Source organism: Mesoplodon bidens (assembly GCF_964165515.1).
Source record: "Mesoplodon bidens genome assembly, chromosome: 16".
In the NCBI taxonomy this organism is placed as follows: Eukaryota; Metazoa; Chordata; class Mammalia; order Artiodactyla; family Ziphiidae; genus Mesoplodon; species Mesoplodon bidens.
This window is the reverse complement of record NC_138173.1, coordinates 53,545,128-53,565,765: the sequence shown is the minus strand read 5'-3', so window position 1 is coordinate 53,565,765 and position 20,638 is coordinate 53,545,128. Positions and strand designations below refer to the sequence as shown.

The 20,638-nt window shown below is 33.7% G+C and overlaps 1 protein-coding gene across 3 annotated transcripts in view; it reads left to right on the top strand.

Moving 5' to 3' along the window:
* Window positions 1-20,638, top strand: part of CSMD3 (CUB and Sushi multiple domains 3) — a gene marked incomplete at both ends in the record, with an annotated part of 1,095,706 nt that overhangs the window by 637,848 nt on the left and 437,220 nt on the right. For all 3 annotated transcript variants that reach the window (XM_081258479.1, XM_081258478.1, XM_081258477.1), the window contains 3 exons: window positions 7,135-7,317; window positions 9,113-9,439; window positions 13,124-13,318. In XM_081258479.1, the coding sequence (XP_081114605.1) occupies window positions 7,135-7,317; window positions 9,113-9,439; window positions 13,124-13,318 (705 nt within the window). The remainder of the gene's footprint in view (window positions 1-7,134; window positions 7,318-9,112; window positions 9,440-13,123; window positions 13,319-20,638) is intronic.

Below are 20,638 nucleotides of genomic sequence, written 5' to 3'. Positions count from 1 at the left end.
CCTCCAAATATGATCACATCAGGGATTATGTTTCACCATATGAATTTTGGGGGCACACAAATATTCAGTCTATAACATTAATTAACTTCCCTGACCTTTATTTTTCTCGTTAATAAATGGAGATGACAATAGTTCCATCATATGGCTGTTATGAGGATTAAATCATATAACAAATGTGTTTAAAAAAATATTTTCACAATGTCAATACTATTTCAATGTTCAATAAATGATAGCAGCTATTATTAATAATTGGTTTTTGTACAAAACTCTATTATAACACTGATATGTTGCATATGAATTATTTGTTCAGATATTAGTCTTGCCTCCTGGATAGAAAAAAATTTCAAAGGCAATGATATACAGTAGGTATGTGTTTATTTTCCTTACTGCCTATTGTCTTTCAGTCTAAGAGAGTATTGCAGCTTCAAAATTACACCTTCATTTGAAAGTATATTCTTAATTTAAAGAATTTTGTATTAAAGGAGCAAAGAAAAAAATAAGGTTTCAAAATAGTAAATAGAGTAAACACTTATTCTCAATGCTAACCCAAAGATGATAGAAAACATTAAAAAAAAATACACTGATGCTTAAGAATAGGAAGAGAACATTTCAGTTATTATAAGGCCATAGGGGATCTCTGAGATAAATAAATATAAATAAACATATACATATATATATATACATATATATATATGTATGTATGTATATATATATATATATATATATATATATATATATATATATATATATATATATACACACATATGGAATATAGAGGTAAGCTGAGAATTTCATAAACCAATGCCTCCGTTGGCTGCTGTTGCTGTAGCTTCTGCCTAGGAAGCCATTGTTCATCAGGGCCAGAAGCCACCACGGAAGAGGCCACTGGCAGTCCTGAGAAACTGTAGTAATTGCTACAGAGGAAAATACTTCAGCTACAGAGCCAAATGCCCAGACATGGAATCGGAGTCAAATGCAGTTATCAAGAGGGGTCTTTATCCCAACTCAGAATGAAGACCATAAAAGTGGACTGCACTACAGATCAAAAGAGGAGATAATTTATACCTAGAAGTATGACATGATTCTGACATTAGAAGAAATAAGCCTGAAGTTTACAGAAGCAAGCAAATAAAAACATTTATTTGACAGCTTGTTCAAAACCAACTATATTGTTCTTCCCCCAAATAAATTCCTCCTGCACTTTTCATCATAAGCTTGACAACCATTATGATCACCAAATATATTTTCAAATATGCTGCTTCAGAAGAAACTTTAGTCTGCTGCTCTTGAAGCACACTTCTGCCTGTATCCAATGAAACAGTAAAAAGAAAAAAAAATTATACTAGATATCCTCACAAAAATAAAGGGGGAAATTGTATCCATGAAAAAATAATAGGAGGTTATGAAACAATAAAAAGTAATAAATCATTAAATATTCAAGAAATAACATAATTTTTCAGTATATAGGTTGAATTGGAATTAGATAAAAGTACACAGTGAATTAATAAATTTGAATTATAATATATATACATATTTTACATATATAATACTTCTAGAATGCATAATAGAGAATTTTAAAAATGAAAATTTGAAAGATCAAGCAACATGAAGGCTAAATCTGAAATTTCTGTTGTTTAATGTGAAAGAGTTCTGGAGAGATGAGTATGTATATGAAATAATATTTTAAAAGAAATAATGGTAACAATTTCTTAGAACTGAAAAAAAAAGTTACAAGTTATTTGATAGCAGAAATCTATCAAGTACCAAGTTAAAAAAAAAATTAAGAACTAGTACCTAGGTAGATGATAGTGACATTTAAAAACAGCAAGTCTAAAAAAGAATCCTAACAACTATGGGAAGGGAAGAGAGGGAGCAAGGAACAGATTAATTACAAAGAGAATTAAAATCAGTTTGTTATATTTTTTTATCAGGAATCCTGGATGGATAAAAGACCAGGGAAAAATATCTTCAAAATGCTGAGGGAACATAATTTTGAATTAAAATTCTATACCTTACCAATTATCACTCAATATTGAGGGCAAAAGTAAGACATTTTCAGTTGAAGAATAACCTAGTCTTTCAATAACAGAAACAATTTAGTAAGGTATAAGAGTAATAAAATTTTCTGAGCCTAACAACAATGTCATCCCACCATCACCTAGCACTTTAGCCCTGCTATTCCCTGCTCATCATCCCACCCCCCACCAGCATCCATCACCTTCTAAAATAACACTTTTTATTTATTATTATTTGTGAAATTCCAATGGAATATACACCACCGAAGAGCAGGAATTATTGTCTGTTTATTCATTGATCTAGTCTACATAGTACCTAGAAGAGAATCTGGCACATAATGGGTTCTCAAATAAATATTTGCTGAATAAATTGAACGACATAGTGCGGTTTGAACTATATAAGTGAGCTTGATTCAGCTACCAGGAAATGTGGCAAAATTCATACTCTGTTTGGAACTTTACCACAGTTCTTTTTTTTTTTTGAATTTTTGAATTTTATTTTAATTATTTTTTATACAGCAGGTTCTTATTAGTTATCCATTTTATACATATTAGTGTATATATGTCAATGCCAATCTCCCAATTCATCACACCACCCCCGCCACTTTCCCCCCCTTGGTGTCCATATGTTTGTTCTCTACATCTGTGTCTCAATTTCTGCCCTGCAAACTGGTTCATCTGTACCATTTTTCTAGGTTCCACATATATGCGTTAATATACGATATTTGTTTTTCTCTTTCTGACTTATGTCACTCTGTATGACAGTCTCTAGATTCATCTACGTCTCTACAAATGACACAACTTCGTTCCTTTTTATGGCTGAGTGATATTCCATTTTATATATGTACCACTTCTTCTTTATCCATTTGTCTGTCTATGGGCATTTAGGCTGCTTCCATGACCTGGCTATTGTAAAGAGTGCTGCAATGAACATTGGGGTGCATGTGTCTTTTTGAATTATGGTTTTCTCTGGGTATATGCCTAGTAGTGGGATTGTTCAGTCATATGGTAATTCTATTTTTAGTTTTTTTAAGGAAACTCCATACTCTTCTCCATAGTGGCTGTATCAATTTACATTCCCACCAACAGTGCAAGAGGGTTCCCTTTTCTTCATACCCTCTCCAGCATTTGTTGTTTGTAGATTTTCTGATGATGCCCATTCTGACTGGTGTGGGGTGATACCTCATTGTACTTTTGATTTGCATTTCTTTAACAATTAGTGATGTTGAGCAGCTTTTCATGTGCTTCTTGGCCATCTGTATGTCTTCTTTGGATAAATGTCTATTTAGGTCTTCTGCCTATTTTTGGATTGGGTTGTTTGTTTTTTTAATATTGAGCTGCATGAGCTGTTTATATATTTTGGAGATTAATCCTTTGTCCATTGATTTGTTTGCAAATATTTTCTCCCATTCTGCGGGTTGTCTTTTTGGCTTGTTTGTAGTGTCCTTTATAGCTGTTAGCAGTTGCCTTATGTATTGAGGTACTCCTATGTTGGGTGCATATATATATTTATAATTGTTACATCTTCTTCTTGGATGGATCCCTTTATCATTATGTAATGTCCTTCCTTGTCTCTTGAAACATTCTTTATTTTAAGGTCTGTTTTATCTGATATGAGTATTGCTACTCCAGCTTTCTTTTGATTTCCATTTTCATTGAATATCTTTTTCCATCCCCTCACTTTCAGTCTGTATGTGTCCCAGGTCTGAAGTGGGTCTCTTGTAGATAGCATATTAATGGGTCTTGTTTTTGTATCCATTCAGCAAGCCCCTGTCTTTTGGTTGGAGCATTTAATCCATTCACATTTAATGTGATTATTGATATGTATGTTCCTATTACCATTTTCTTAATTGTTTTGGGTTTGTTTTTGTAGGTCCTTTTCTTCTCTTGTGTTTCCCACTTAGAGAAGTTCCTTTAGCATTTGTTGTAGGGCTGGTTTTGTGCTTCTGAATTCTCTTAGCTTTTGCTTGTCTGTAAAGCTTTCTATTTCTCCATCAAATCTGAGTGGGATCCTTGCCAGGTAGAGTAATCTTGATTGTAGGTTCTTCCCTTTCATCACTTTAAAGATGTCATGCCACTCCCTTCTGGCTTGTAGAGTTTCTGCTGAGACATCAGCTCTTAAGCTTATGGGAGTTCCCTTGTATGTTATTTTTCGTTTTTCCCTTGCTGCTTTCAGTAATTTTTCTTTGTCTTTAATTTTTGCCAATTTGATTACTATGTGTCTCGGTGTGTTTCTCTTTGGGTTTATCCTGTATGGGACACTCTGCGCTTCCTGGACTTGGGTGACTATTTCCTTTCCCATATTAGGGAAGTTTTCGACTATAATCTCTTCAAATATTTTCTCGGGTACTTTCTCTCTCTCTTCTCCTTCTGGGACCCCTATAATGCGAATGTTGTTATGTTTAATGTTGTCCCAGAGGTCTCTTAGGCTGTCTTCATTTCTTTTCATTCTTTTTTCTTTATTCTGTTTTTCATCAGTGAATTCCACCATTCTGTCTTCCAGGTCACTTATCCATTCTTCTGCCTCAGTTATTCTGTTATTGATTCCTTCTAGTGTATTTTTCATTTCAGTTATTTTATTGTTCATCTCTGTTTGTTTGTTCTTTAATTTTTCTATATCTTTGTTAAACATTTCTTGCATCTTCTCGATCTTTGCCTCCATTCTTTTTCCAAGGTCCTGAATCATCTTCAGTATCATTATTCTGATTTCTTTTTCTGGAAGGTTGCCTATCTCCACGTTATTTAGTTGTTTTCCTGGGGTTTTATCTTGTTCCTTCATCTGATATATAGCCCTCTGCCTTTTCATCTTGTCTGTCTTTCTGTGAATGTGGTTTTTGTTCCACAGGCTGCAGGACTGTAGTTCTTCTTGCTTCTGCTGTCTGTCCTCTGGTAGATGAGGCTGTCTAAGAGGCTTGTAGAAGTTTCTAACACAGTTCTTTTAGAAATTGTCAGAGAGGGTAGACAAAATTAATTAAGGTCATATAATTTCAATTTGACAAGTATAGCAAATTGAATTGAATATATTTTACTGATGTACCCTCTGTGAGGCTGGATATACTTATACTGAATATTAAAGCAATGACATTAGAAATCAGCAACAAAATGATAGCCTAGACCCATACATTTAAAAACACCTTGAAATTATTTATGAGTTAAAGAGGAAATCAAAATGGAAATTACAGACTATTTAGAAGTGAACAAAAAAAGCTCTAAATATCAAAACAGTACTCTGAAGAAAATTTATAGACTAAAAACCATTTTTTTAAGGAAACAAGAATGGGTGAAAATAAACTAATATAAAACAAACCCTAAGACTTCAGCTCAAGAAGGTGGAGAAAGAATAGCAAAATAATGCAAAAGAGAGTTGAAGATGGAATCCAAAAAGATAAAAATGAAAGATGTTTAAATAAAATCAGAACAATAGAATTGATTAGCAAAATGTGGTTCTTTGAGTAGACTAGTAAATTTGACAATGTTTTGTAAGTATGAGGCAAAGAAAACTAGAAGACTAATCACAAATAAATAGCACTGGGATTGAGAAAGTTTATGGCATCTTTGTAAAGAGATATTTAAAGATTTTGTAACACAATTCTATTACTACTAAACTAACTTTGGAAAATTGCACTTCTCTAACATATATATAAGTTGCTAATATTGCCTCCCCCCAAAAAAAATAACTTTAATAGTAAAATAACCTTAGAAGATATTGATATGGTAGTCAGATACCTATCTCAAAATTATACCAGACTCAGTCAGCATTTTTAGCAAATTGTCACACTCAAGGATCCAATGTTCCTGTTATACAAATTAGTCTAAAAGACTAGTGAATGTTGGAAAATTGCTAACCTCGTCCCTTGATATTAAGTCTGTATAGGAACAGCACAAGAAAAATGATAGAGCAATGTCACTATGACACAGATAAAAACAAATATCAAATCAAATACAGTGTATTAAAGAAATCATTGTAACTATGTTTTCTGCTGAGGATACAAGGACATTCAAAAATATCTCCAAAATTATTGTTTGGTTAAAAAAACAGCAAGTTATAGAATATATTGACAGTATAATACAAGTTAATATATATATATATATAGCAATACTACCTAGATTTTGTGAAGAGAATTTTTACATTTACAAAAATACAGATGTTTATATTACATAGTACATATATATGTGTATTATTATAAAAGCATGCATAAAGAACTGGAAAGATACACAACAAATTGGTGCTAGGAGATAACAGAAGAACCAGGAATGTGTGATTGTTGGTGTGTCAAGAGAGATTGTAACTTTATCTCAAAGTTTTACTTTTTAAATTTAAATTAAAATGTTTTTTGCTGTTGTTTGAGGATGACTGTATTAATGTGATTTAATGTAACTTAAAAACCAAAACAATTACTACAATAATCTGCAACTAACATTCCTAGACTCACAAGGAAGATCCCAGATATTTGGAGTTCCCTTGAGCACATGTCAAAAAGGTGTTTTAATGTGCTCTTAAGAGTTTTTTTTTCAACCTCCTTCAATTTAATTCATCCACAAAACATTTGTTGAGGAACATATCTGGGTAATTTGGAAAGCAAAATTGATTCCTGACATAAGGAACTTTTGGGGGAGTCTAATTGGGGAAGTAATTCAACCAACAGGTACTAGGGAGAGTGGCAGATCCTGTGTGGAGGGTATTCACTGATTGTTTTAGGAGCACATAGGCAGAGAATATCACCTTGTGTCCTGGTTTCAATCTAAAGATTTCCTGTATCATGTACAGATTACAAAAATAAGAAAAGTTTTTGAGATTTTGGGAAATATATATGTATATTTATGTGTGTATGTATGTAGTACTAACAGAAAATCTGAATCTTGTTCGTAATTGTTCTGTTAGGAACAACCGCATTAGCTGCAGCAACCTCAGTTTCCCTATGTACAAAATGAGAGAAATGCACTAATTGTTCCTCAAATCATGTCTATAACAGTGGTAAGAGAAAATTAAGATTGGAGAACATTTTCATCTTTTGCTCTGAAATATCTTGGCTATAGAGAGTGTACATCTCTTAAATTTGCTGCATGGATATCATATGCCTGAAAGCCTTGAAATCTGACATATCATCTATTTTTACAGAAATTGAAAAAGAAAGTTGTGGTGATCCTGGTACACCCTTATATGGAATTAGAGAAGGTGATGGATTTTCTAATCGTGATGTTTTAAGGTTCGAATGCCAGTTTGGATTTGAATTAATTGGAGAGAAATCCATTGTTTGTCAAGAGAATAACCAGTGGTCTGCAAACATACCCATCTGCATCTGTGAGTACCAAATGCTTTGCTTCCAGATAGCATATGTTACCCTGTCCTTGCATATAATTGCTTTTGTAATTAATTGCAAAGAACTGGAACTGTGTAATTATTTTTGAATGAGTAGCAATTTTCAACACTATCTTTAACAAGTGTGCTTATGCCAAATTATAAATTTCATTGCAGATTTAAATAAAGTTAACACAGTTCACTTGGTAATGGCAAAGTATATTTTACATATGTCCTCATAACACTTTATTAGTGGCATTTTATACTTTATAGATAGAATACTTCTTATGGCAATTATACATCTGGGCTAATTCTATTAGGCTCATTTATTCTAACAAGGTAGTATATGCTTATTTGCAATCAGAAACACTTAAAATATTTAAAGCTTATATTCTATGTATAATGCACTACCTTATTTTTTCTTGTAGATGCTCACACTAATGCCTGCTTAAGTGCCATTTATTTATATTGCACAGAATAAAATTCATTAATGTTTGTGATATAAAATATGCTTGGATTAAAATAATGTGTTTCTTCAAATACTTTAAAGCGTTCCAATTTAGCTGCAACAAAAATATAATTTGTTTTATCTGTTGATGCACTTTTAGGTTAAATTAAATACTATCTTCATTACCAACAAATACAGCTTATCAGGTGTGAATGCAATATTGAAAATTTTGCATTTAGTTTTGTTACAAATGATAACATATAAACTTATAATCATGAAAGTAAAAATAATTTTCTTGTTTTAAAATATGACTTTTCATCTGAATCCAACTTATAATGATCATGCTTTTCATTTGTGAAATCCTTTATTCCCTACAAAGGCATTAGCACAAACTTTACTTCAATATATAACTGGTTTTTAAAAAATTTAGCAGTTTTCAAGACCTGCATTTTATCTGAATTTTAATTTGTGCTGCAAAACACACATTTTCCTTTAGTGAAAATGTTGATTATTTAACATTTTAAAAATATTTAACATTTTTAAACATGTTCTGAGAACTTTTAAAGTGAGTGGAGGCCAAACATTTTCTAATATATATATATTATCTTTTTTTTCCTCTGTGTAATAGATCATTTTTTTTAATCCTTCCTCTACTTTCTAAATGTTCTGTGTGAACCTTTAAATCATATTTTTTAAAACCTAAAAAAATAAATCTGAGGGGAAATAAAGACTAACCTTAGTATGGTATGGGAGTTCTTATTTAGTTCTTTGTCCAGTGTTAGCCCCTAGTGGCAACTATCATAAGTGTTAATTCATCTCCTTACCTGTGTTATAAGCTATTAGAGCATCCCATGGCCATGGTAGGAGTGAAGTTCACCTAGTTACTACCCTCACTCCAAGTTTTCTCCAGGTTGTATTATCCCAGTTATGTTAGTACCTACATAATATTTGTGTGTGTTTGTTTTCAGTCATTTTGTGAGCATTATTGTTTTCTTTGGAAATGTCTATATACTTCTCCAATATTTTTTTAAGCACAGAAACTAAAACTTTGCACTGCAGTCTAACATGGACATGATAAATGTCAAAATAAATTGCTGTTATTACTCCAATTATATTTTTGTGCATATTTAAGCATACAGTAATTCAGAGTACTAGTAGCCTTCCTTAATAATGTGCAAACAATATCATATTTTTTCTGTTTTATAAGATAGATTATATTGTTTAATATTATTTTTTTCAAACTGCTAATTGATTATTATAATTGTTGGCTGTGGCAAAATGAGGTAATTTAAATTATTTGAGGTAATAAATTTGAAAATTTACTGTTTTATAATCTTCCTACTTTAACAGTTCCTTGCCTCTCTAACTTTACTGCACCAATGGGAACAGTCCTTTCTCCTGATTATCCAGAAGGGTATGGAAATAATTTAAATTGCATCTGGACAATAATCTCTGAACCAGGGAGTCGGATACACCTTTCTTTCAATGACTTTGATCTGGAATCCCAGTTTGACTTCCTTGCTGTTAAAGATGGAGACTCTCCAGACTCCCCAATTCTTGGAACCTTTACTGGGGCTGAGGTGCCTTCTCATCTTACTAGTAATAGTCATATACTACGATTGGAATTTCAAGCTGACCACTCAATGTCAGGACGTGGCTTTAACATCACTTATAACAGTAAGTTTAATTTTCCCATATAAAATATTTCTACACATTAGAGCTAGAAAGGAATCATACAAAACAGCTCTCTTGTTCCACAGATAGGAAACTTGAACAAGTCATATACATAATTTGTATCAGGGGCAGTCTTTCAGCCCTTGATTTCTAACCATATTATTACTCCTTACTGTGCCATTTCTCTTTGTGAGAGGCCTGATATTAAGGAGCTATATTTCAAATATAATTATTATATCGCCAATATATTAGCTTATTCTATTAAATCTTATAAGCATAATCTCAGACCTACTGTACATAACATATTTTGCTCTGTTATTGGTATGCAAACATAAAAGGGGATAGATCCTTTCTTCAAGATATTCATAAACCAGTAGAGGATTTTAAACAAATAATGACAACACATAGCTATAATTCCAAAGACAAAATTAGCTAGACTATCAAAGTATCACAGAGAAGGAAATCACTAATTTTGGGGCAGTAGGTTACTGAGCTGACTTAGCAAAGATGCTACGGGGGAAAAATACCTTAGTGATTAAGAATATCAGCTCTAATGTCAAACTATGCAACTTCAAATCTTGGTTTTGCTACACTTTTAGGTTTAATAACAGAGCCTCAGTATTCTCATCCATAAAGTCATACTGGGTTTTTGTAAGGAGCTGTCGATGAAAAAAATAATCAGTGGTCAATCTAAGAAAGAAATGAACATTTTTTTTCCAAGCCAGCCTGTGGATTATAACCTGGGAGACAGTCTTTCAGAAAGTTCTGAGGACTGTTCCACCTGTTAGAAGTCAAAGCACAGTTATGTAAGTTTTTGAGACAAAGGGTTATAGTCAAATGACCTATTAGTAGTTTACACAATGCAGATCTGCACATCCAAAGCAAGTAGTGGGTCATCGTGATCCCTTATGAGATTAAGAAGGAATGTTATCTACTAAGGAGGTCTGGTTAATGCAGATGAACAATACACACTAAAGAGGAAGGAAGAAGCCCAAGAGGGCAGAGAAAAAATTTATGTTTAAATTTTCATCTTGCCATAAAATATGAATTTTATTTAATCAGAGTGAATAGGGTGATGCATATAAATAATTCAGCATATATACCTAATAAATACTCAGTAAACATTAACAGTTGTTTAGTTGTCTTCTGAAGTATTCCCTTGTCAATTCTTATTCTATTATTGTATTTATTACATTGCTTTAGATTTAAGAATTCTTCGAGGATATTTAGCTATTGTCTATCGCCCATATTTTTTGTATTTCAAAAGGATGAATATTATTTTTCTGAAAATAACGTGGTGTAAATATAGCAAAAAGATGAATTACATAAATGAGAAAATTTAACAAACTTAGTAAGTTAACAAACTTACATACTAATACTTCCGTGTGCACATGTTTTTACCTGAAGCTGTAGAATGCTAGTGATTTTTATTGTTTTCTTCACAGCTACCACACTCTGTCAGATTCTGACCAACTTGATGAGTTATTTAAGTGTCACGTTATAATAGGATTTAATTTCCTGCTCTTTAAAAAAGCACACACACCCCTCACCCTCACCCTTGCCCCCGCCCGTTCGGTGCTGAGCTTTGTCAATTAATAACAAAATGCAGTTATTGTCTTTTCAAAGTGACATTCTAAGTGAACATTGTCACTAATAAGTTGTCAACATGTAATTGCACATCATTAAAGTTGAATTAGCTGTGACATGTGTCAGGGAGACATGCTGTATAAAATGGTTGCTTTATCTGTAAGTCCCTTTTAAAATATTTCATATATATGTATAAATATAGACACATATACATTTATCTATTTACAGTTTTATGTTGTCTTAAATGCATATATATATATATATATATATATGTTTTTTTTTCTTTTCTTTTCTTGCCACACAGCTTGTGGGATCTTAGTTCTGCAATCAGGGATTGAACCCCAGACCCCACCAAGTCCTAACCATTGGACCACCAGGGAATTCCCTTAAATGCATAATATTTTTAACTTTAATATTTATGGTATCTTGAAGGTATTATGGAAATATGCCTCTTGTTCCTTGTTCTGTTTCTCTAGTAAATAATTTAAACCATTGTATTCAAATTCTTATATTCAGTGCTTCCTACTGATGTTTTTCTCTGAAAAATTATCCATCAGGCATTATATATGAGAGCAACCAGGCTTAATAGATATTGAGCTTTTTAAAAGCACAGCAGAAAACAATAATTAGAAATAAGTGTACCTACAAAATAGATTTGACATATTTTAGAATTTACCTTAATATGATTTTATACTATTTAACTTAAAAATGAGGAGACTGGATAATACAATTATATAATTTATGAACAGTATCACAGTGATGATTTAGTGAAAAAATATAAAACAACTGCATGTACCCATGCAGTATGTATATAATATTAAATTGTAAATACCCCTTTAAATACGTTTTACATATTTAGACTTTGCTACTTTAAATATTCTTCCATTTATATTATACTAATTTAAACATTTATAATGCAAATTTATAGGGCTCATGTGATCTATAATCTATGAGAAATTTAAGTAAGCACATTGTCCTTACACTTCTGCTACTTGCTGGGATTGGGCCAAATATGCATCCTGGGAGATACAAGGTAGAATAAGATAGTGACCCTGAACTAAAGAACTCACATTCTCTTGAGAGACATGAGACAGATAATCCAATATACAATATGTTGTGGAGAGGGACTTCCCTGGTGGTCCAGTGGGTAAGACTCTGTACTCCCAATGCAGGGGACCCAGGTTCGATCCCTGGTCGGGGTACTAGATCCCACATTCATGCTGCAACTAAGAGTCTGCATGCTGTAACAAAGATCCCGTGACCAGGTGCAGCCAAAATATAAATAAATAAATAAATAAATAAATAAATAAATAAATAAATAAATAAATATTTAAAAAATATATGTTGTGAAGAAAAAATTTAAAGCCAGACCAGGGGATCCATTTCAATACTGTCTCTATGATCTGAGGCAAGCTACTTAACTTTTTCTGAATCTCACATTACTCTTTAGAGTAAATGACTATACTTTGCTCATCAGGCTATTCTAAATGTTAAGTGAAGTGACAATATATCTAAAGCTCCTATCACAGTGCCTAGAACATGGTGTTTGCAAAAGAATTAGCTCTTTTCCCTTTTCCTAGATGGTAGAGAGTAAATGATATATGGAAAATTATAGAGAAATTTTAAGACTTTCATAACTAGATTGAAACATTTCACTTTAATGCTCACTGTGAGATGATCTCTTCATTCCAAACAATGAATCACAAGAAAAGTTTTCAAAGGGACATAGTCAACCTGCTCTGTATCAACCTGCTCTGTATTCACATTAATTGGAATTCTGTCCAGCTTATACTGGATATTTTTGCTTAGATAAGGCAAATGATTTCAAGAAATAAGCAGAAACAATTCTATTTTGAAATTTTGTAATTGTAGAGTGTAGTTCACATTTTAAAACAACCACATCCATTACACATCAGAGAGAAACTGGTATGGTCAGAGGAGAGCCTCTCTTTTTTTTTTTTTTTTTTTTTTAAATAAAGGCTTTTCTAGAAATGAGCATAACCATTTTAAAAATCATTTAGTCTCATCCCCAATACACAAGGGTCTGTCTCATACTGCTAGTTTGTGTGTTTTTCTCTTTTTTTTTTTGCTGTTCTCAAGCATTTGGACATAATGAGTGTCCTGATCCTGGAATACCAATCAATGCAAGGCGGTTTGGAGACAACTTTCAATTAGGAAGTTCGATTTCAGTTATTTGTGAAGAAGGATTTATTAAAACCCAGGGAACAGAAACAATTACGTGTATTCTTATGGATGGAAAAGTGATGTGGAGTGGACCAATTCCAAGATGTGGAGGTAAGCACAATGGTCAGTGAAAAATATAATTCCATCATAACTATGCACTAGAAACCATAACAGGAAATCCATTGTTCTACCAGGACTCTTGTAATCTTAAAATATCATTTAACATTATACTTTAGACATATAGTATGTAGTTAAATTACACTTTTAATATTTATTTTTTTATTTTTATTATTTTAATTTTTAGAAATCTTTTAGAAGCTCCCTTTAAAAGGAGCTCTTATTAAAAGATACACATTAAGAAATAGTAGATATTGGTTGCATGTGTAGAGTACATTTAATATATTTCATAGTTACAGCTGAGTACACTTTATAGTTTCCAGTCATATTTTTCTTGGTCTTTTAACTATTCATGGTATAAATTAAATTTAGTTTTTAAAAAGCATTAACTATTATTAATCATAATAAATAAATTTATGCTAAAGCACCCATTATTTAAAATGTATAATTTTTGTAGGCATAGTTTACTAAACTTTTTTTTTCAATTTTGATTTGCCCAATAAAATGCAGTCAAGAAAGTTCAGGACAAAATATATGTGTGTTTTATGTATCTATATATACGTACACTATGTTTGGAAGTACCTATATATCTTTGAACATATAAAGTCGCATAAAGTCACAAATTATATTGGTAAGAAGGAAGGCTGATCATCTTAAAGATAAAACATATCAAATATATAGCGTTTCAATATAGAATCTATAAGATCGTTGGGGGGGTTATTTAGAATTGTCACAGTAGGAAGTAACATTCTGAATTCTATTTTTCTCCTACTCTAAGGTTACACATCCATTTTATTAAAAAATATATAAAAGGACTTTTACTAAGACAGATGAACTAGAGCCATTAATCACCCTTTAGTAGATCACCATGTAGTGATTAGGTGACAATTTTAAGTGGTTTCTTCTTTTTCTTGCTTTCCCAATTATTCTTGTTAGCTGTGCCCAAACTGACATTGGAACCTTTGTTTTCTCTATTTCTAGCTGGTAAATTGAGAATATTTAATATATAACAGACTTAATTGAATAATACAGCTATTACTTATAAATGTTGAGTTTCATTGAATTGAACATTTTCATAATGTCTCATGATGAAGTAATCCAGACCATGCAATTAAGTTTTCCTCTTAGCCCCTTCAATTAGCATCTCCCTCCTCTTCTAATCACCTTCTCATTTGTAACATCAGGGGGCTGAACTAGATGACTTCACTGTTCTTTTCCAAACCTCAAATATTATGGGCTTAGTAGGGGTTACCCTGACAATGGCTATGACTATGTTATTATGTTTAAAAAACATAATGGAGTTGCACAATACAGGACTAAAATAAAAAGAGAAACATGAAAGTAATGTTCAATTTTTTCCATCATACTTTGCCCTGGAGATCATTCGTTCTTTTAACCATAGTTCCCGACCTAGACTTGGGGAATCAGTCAGGAAAGCCTACATTAGTATTTGAAGGAAAACTAGGAGATAAAAGTTTGTTTCAGGCAGAAGGCATATCACTGGTTCAATGTGACTGGAGTGAAGGATAGAGGGACAGGGTTTGATGAATACAGAGACCTCTGAAGAATGAAATGCTTTGTAAAGAGTGCTAAGCAGATTAAAAATTATCCTGTGGTAACAGGAAGCTACCTTAGTTTGGAAGTGACATGACCTGAGCCTCTCCCTCCCCTGCACTGGGAGTTGTGTACAGTTTCAGTAGACAGGCAGAGACTACCTCCAGATAATTGAATCTCGTTGGATTCTCGCTTGCCTAACTTGGGTGTTGGTTTAGGAGCTGCTTGGTGCCTAGCTGCATGGGGTGGTAAAAATAATGAGGTTGACATCAACGAATCATTTGATGAATTGCTGCTTTATTTGAGAGAGCAATTTCAGTGAGATTTTTCACCATGAAAAATGAATGTTGTTTAACTTTTAAAAATAAGTGAAACAAAATATTCAGAACTAAGTTGGCACAGGCCAATAGGCCCTTCAGACATCCTAAAGAGAACTTTATAAAGTTCCCAAAGGAGAAGAATATTTTTTTCTGCACATGTGAGTGGAATTACATGCAGTTGGCTGGCTCACCTGCCAATTCCTGGATCCAACATGAGGTAGGAACATCACCAAGGATAAGGCTGGAGCCAGGGAAGGCAGAATGGTAGTGGGCTGGAAGTGATCATACAGTGGCACTTGCCAGATTACCTGCCACCCCAGGCTGTGTTTTGAGCCACGTTCCACCCAATAAAGCAGACTAATTTCAGCTCCTGTATAACTAACTCTGATGGGTTTCATTTCTAAGACTCTGATTAAGGTTTGTAAAGATTTCCTTTAGTTTTGCCTGAATTCTACTTTGGTACTAATGAGAAGAGCCTGAGACTAGCTGAGGAAAGCTTATGTTTTTCTCTTCCTAAGTTTTTTTTTTTCCTTCTTTTTTTTTTTTTTTTTAATCACACCACTTCCTCCCCCATTCCCCAAGCTGCCACATAGCCACTCCAACTTACACAAATAATTATGTCTGGAAGCTCTCTCTGCCTATAGTCTTTGTTCTTTAGACCTTCCATATTTTGACAGAAAAGTTTTGCTTATTATTTATTATAGTTTTTCTTTTGGGACTCTCTCACAGCTTCCAATATATGCTTAATATTTTAGCTAAAACTTTTTTTATTATCATCGTATTAAACACTTTATATAGTGAAATATGTACATGTTTATATATTCTCATTAATACAAATAACTTTCTACTTTTATTTTCTTCACACAAAAAAATCCAAAGTCAAATGTATTGTTAAAAATTGCTAATGTGCATGGATTGCTGTGTGTTAAAATTAGAAAACAGAAAGAAATTGTTTTAATCAGAATTTATAGAGCAAAGGAAGTCACTATAAAATGTTTTGATAAGAAAACCCGGGGCTTCAACTCACTTAAAGATTGCCTTCTCCCCACAACTCCTCTCTGTCACAGTAGTGTAGAAGTTTAGGCATATTGGCAAATTAGTGATCCACCCACATCCACCAGTCTTCAACCCCTAAAACTGTGGAAAATCTTTGAGAAAAGTGAAAAGAAACTTTCTGTCTGCCATAGGTCTTGAATAAGAATTCTTCAAACCAAAAGGGAGAAATGAAATCACATATGTTGCAGTTCTGTGATCCCCTAGCTGAACTTAGATTTATTTCGGGTAGCTTAAATACAATTGTTAACAGAATTGGGTTATGCATTTTATTCATTGACCTGAAGTTCAACACTGATACATTAGCTAAGGATAGATTTAGGCCATCTTTGTAAAAATTTGAACTTTTTTCTTTAGAATGAGGTGATCGAATTTCCTCGTGAGGAAGAAAGATTTGATGCTTTATAAAGTCTTGTGATCTTTCAGTCTTGCTAATTGAAAACAAAATACATTAATTTTTATAATTAGCATTGAAACCATTTACTTTGAATTCCACAAACTGTCTGCCTAACTCAATTTAGTAACAATAAATGACTCTTTCACCCACACCTAGACAGTAGCCTGAATATAACTGGCTCTATCTAGGGCCAGTCTCTGCATGGTGACTTCAAAGACACATCCTAAAACCATGAAGAATAGTGTGAATGGTTATCATAGATCTCCTTTAATGGGCTGACACAGGGATTTTCATGATTTTCTACCTAGAAATCTTCCTAAAAATCTTCTTCCTCTTTCTCCACCAAAGCTTCACACTCACAGCAACTGCATAAACACTCTCCTGTTCTGCTGTAGTCCCCTCACATTCATTCATTCTTCACACAGCCCAAGCGCCCTATTGGGCACCTTGTGAGCATCCTCCATAAATTCAGCCCTCAGGAAGTGCAATTTTCTTATAAGAATCTTTCCTCTTGGAATTCCTTCTTTCTTCACTTGTTTTATGTGATCAGAATTATGTGATCAGAATTCCTTTCAGGGACCTCTGAGGGCATTGCCAGGCTCACCCACGTGTATCCTTCAAAGTTGCTTCTATCAGCCTTGGTTCTAGGAAATTTGGAATAGGGAGGGAAGGGGCAACCTTAAGTACATTTGGATTTATTTCTCTCTTCTCCTGTGTGTGTGTGTGTGTGTGTGTGTGTGTGTATCTCCTGAAACACAGGTAAGATCGTGCTTTTACTCATTTTTCTCAAAGGACTAGTGGGCTACTAGATTTTCTTTACTGAACCAAGCAATGCAAACTGGAGTCAGCCCTTACCCACAAATCCTGGAATCTTTTTCCTCACACAGTAAAATCCCATAGGATTTCTAGTCACTGGAATATTCCTTGTGACTAATACTGCTACATAGAAGGCAACATTTAAGGTATAATATTTGACCCACTCAGAGAGGTTTCCTTAATGGCTTTAGGAAACCCACTGGTCTCTACCCACCTATTTTCTTCCTGTCCAAGGGCTAGCTCCAAAGGATTGAGACATACCTGCGTTATTGTCCATACCTCAAGTGATCTGAGCATCATTATTTGGCCTTCTGTCTTCATTGTCTCTTTTTACCATTTATAGTTTAAAGTCTATTTTGTCTGAGGCCTTCTTTCTTAAGTACAGTCATGATTAAATTATTTTTCTCAGCTTTGATTCACTTTATCAGATGCACAAGACCCTTTGTAGTGGGGAACGAGTCTATGGTTAGATGGTAAATTGGCTTTAAGTCTTCTCTGTCATAAACTTTTTACAAGTGCTCCTGGTCCTCCTATCTTTTGTTTGTACCTTTTCCTAACTGTCTTGTTTTTAAATATAGCTATGAGTTTACTGCATATCCAGAACATATTGTTCCAGCGCTTGCACTCAGCTCAAATTCATCTGGATACTTATGTCCTCTAGTTTGGTGAAGCTAACTGCCATAAGATGGAGGTTTTGATGGATCTGAGTCCACTAATAGATCCAAATGCCCAATGTCATAACCTCAAATGCTTACAAGAGCAAGACGGTAACAGAAATAAATTACATGGGCTGAATAAAACAGGCTATCTCACAAGCAGTGAGCAATGTCATCTAGAGTTTGCTGTTTTAAAAAGCAGGACAATTGGACATACATTATTTTCTGTCTCTGTTGCATATAAGGAAAATGTTCCTGGATATGAGGATTTATTATTCATTGGTGAATGTCATTATAAAAAAAATGCTACCTAATTATACTCTTGTAGACTGAAGGATGAGGAGGATTTGTTTGCAGACCAAAAATGAGAGTTGGGTTAAAATGTATTCATTATTTCTTTATAAAATCTGAAATACATGCCATTTACATTTTAAAATCAAATGTTCCTTAATAAAGTTATAAAATTATTTAACTGTTCATGAAAAATGTTGGACGAATCTAAAAATTGTATATTTTATTAAATTTCATTTTAATAAATATACTACTCAGGATCATTTTAGTCTCTCTTCCTGGTTTCTCTTCATTTCTGTGATCTCTGTTTGTATGTGTTCCAGAGCTAGGTCTTGAATATTTTCTCCTATTATTTCCACTCACTCTATTCATACTTTTCATCCAGTCTCCAGCTTTAAATAACACCTATGTGTTGATGGCTCTCAAATTTACATTCTTCTACTTCTCTGTCCTGAAGTCCAGACTCATCTATTCAACTTCCTCCTCAATATCTACACTTAGATGTTTAATAGGCATCTCAAACTTAGCCTGTCCAAAGCTGATCAGATTCCCCCAGTTACTCCAAACCTGATACTGTCACAGGCTTTCTCCATTATCATTAATAGCACTCCATTCTTCCAATAATTCAGGCAAAAACTCTTGGGAGTAATTCCTGACTCCTTTCTTTCTATCATAACCATACACAATCCACCAGAAAAATCTGTTAGCTCTACCTTTAATACCTATATTCAAAACCCATCTACTTCTCACTTCCTTAACTGCTGACATCCTGGTCCCAGCAACCAGCATCTCTGGCCTAGATTACTGCAACAGTCTTGTAACTGGTCTCATTGCTTCTGCCCTTGATCCTATTCAGTTCTGTAGATACGGTTTGTTATTCAGTTTACCCGTGCCCACCACTTAGTTTCTTCATAGTTATTTCTCTTATGGGACTCAGAAGGCCCTGATACGTATATACTATCTGCTTCTCTCCTCCTTTTTACCTGGCTCTTTGTCTCCCATGCCCTCTTCACTGTAGCTAGCAATGCCCTCTTTGATCTAAAGCAATCCCCTCGACAAAAATGGAAATAGAATATTGGCCTTCTGGATTACATGGTCATGTTCTTGAATATAATTAGGATGTAATACATTCATTGAACTGCTTTATGGATAAAGAGGATTATATTTAATAAAATACATTGGAAGACTCGGGTGAATGCTATTGGCTCAAAGTGGTTGATTTAATTAAGATGCTGAGTTAAGACTAACTGAAAGAAAGTTGTACCTTCCTCGTGAAGGTTCATAATAATTTCTAATACTGTTATTATTGTAGCCTCCCTGAAAAGAAAAACAGTGAAAGCAAAATGCCTGACTAACAAGGTATACAGGCAAAATTTCCTGTTACTTTGGGAATGACAACTTATACCATACCAGCTAAGGAGAAAAATGTTGCAGTATCCCTGTCCATAAAAAATTGAGGTTCAGATACCTCCTTTGTGGCTTATTAAGTGGGTTCTAACTGACTCATTTCTCTCAATCATAACCTCAGCTATCCCACTGCCAGTTTATATAAGCAGCAAAAGAAAAGTGAGGGAAATCGAGATCTATATCTATCTACCTACCTACCTACCTACCTACCTAAACTGTTGGAGTCAAAAGTTGTTCAGCTTTTCCTTTATCACCCCGTAGGAGGGAGGATGCTAGTCTCCTTCTCTTCAAAACAAGTTAAGGGGAAGGACTCTAAAAGAATCCCTCATAAGGGAATGCAGTTGCCTGTGAAAAAGAGGAACTAGAATTGCCAGGTGGATATCTGATTATTCAGTGTACTTGCTGATCTGCCTTCTATGCTGAATGAACAAGAGAAAGAAAAGTATTGAAAACTGGCAGATTAAAGAGAGGGAAAGCTGGCTAGTTGAAATCATTTGGCAAGTCAATGTTGTGAGCTTCCTCTGCATCAAATGAATACCAAAGAAGGTACCCTGGCTTGGCCACTAGGTAAAAGAAACTCAACAACCAGAGACCATAGGATGTACTGTCAGGGGTGAAAGCAGGGAGGTAACTGGAAAAGGTTGATCTTCTCTTCCATCAGGAAATTTCCTGATAGAAATGAGAAGCCACCCTTCTAATTCTTGGCCTTTACAAAGAACTCATTTATTATCCTTATGGAAAGAACAAAACATTTTCCATATCTGACAAATAGAAAATCTCAGGGACCAGTTAGAGTTAGTGTGGAAACAGCAACAGTCAG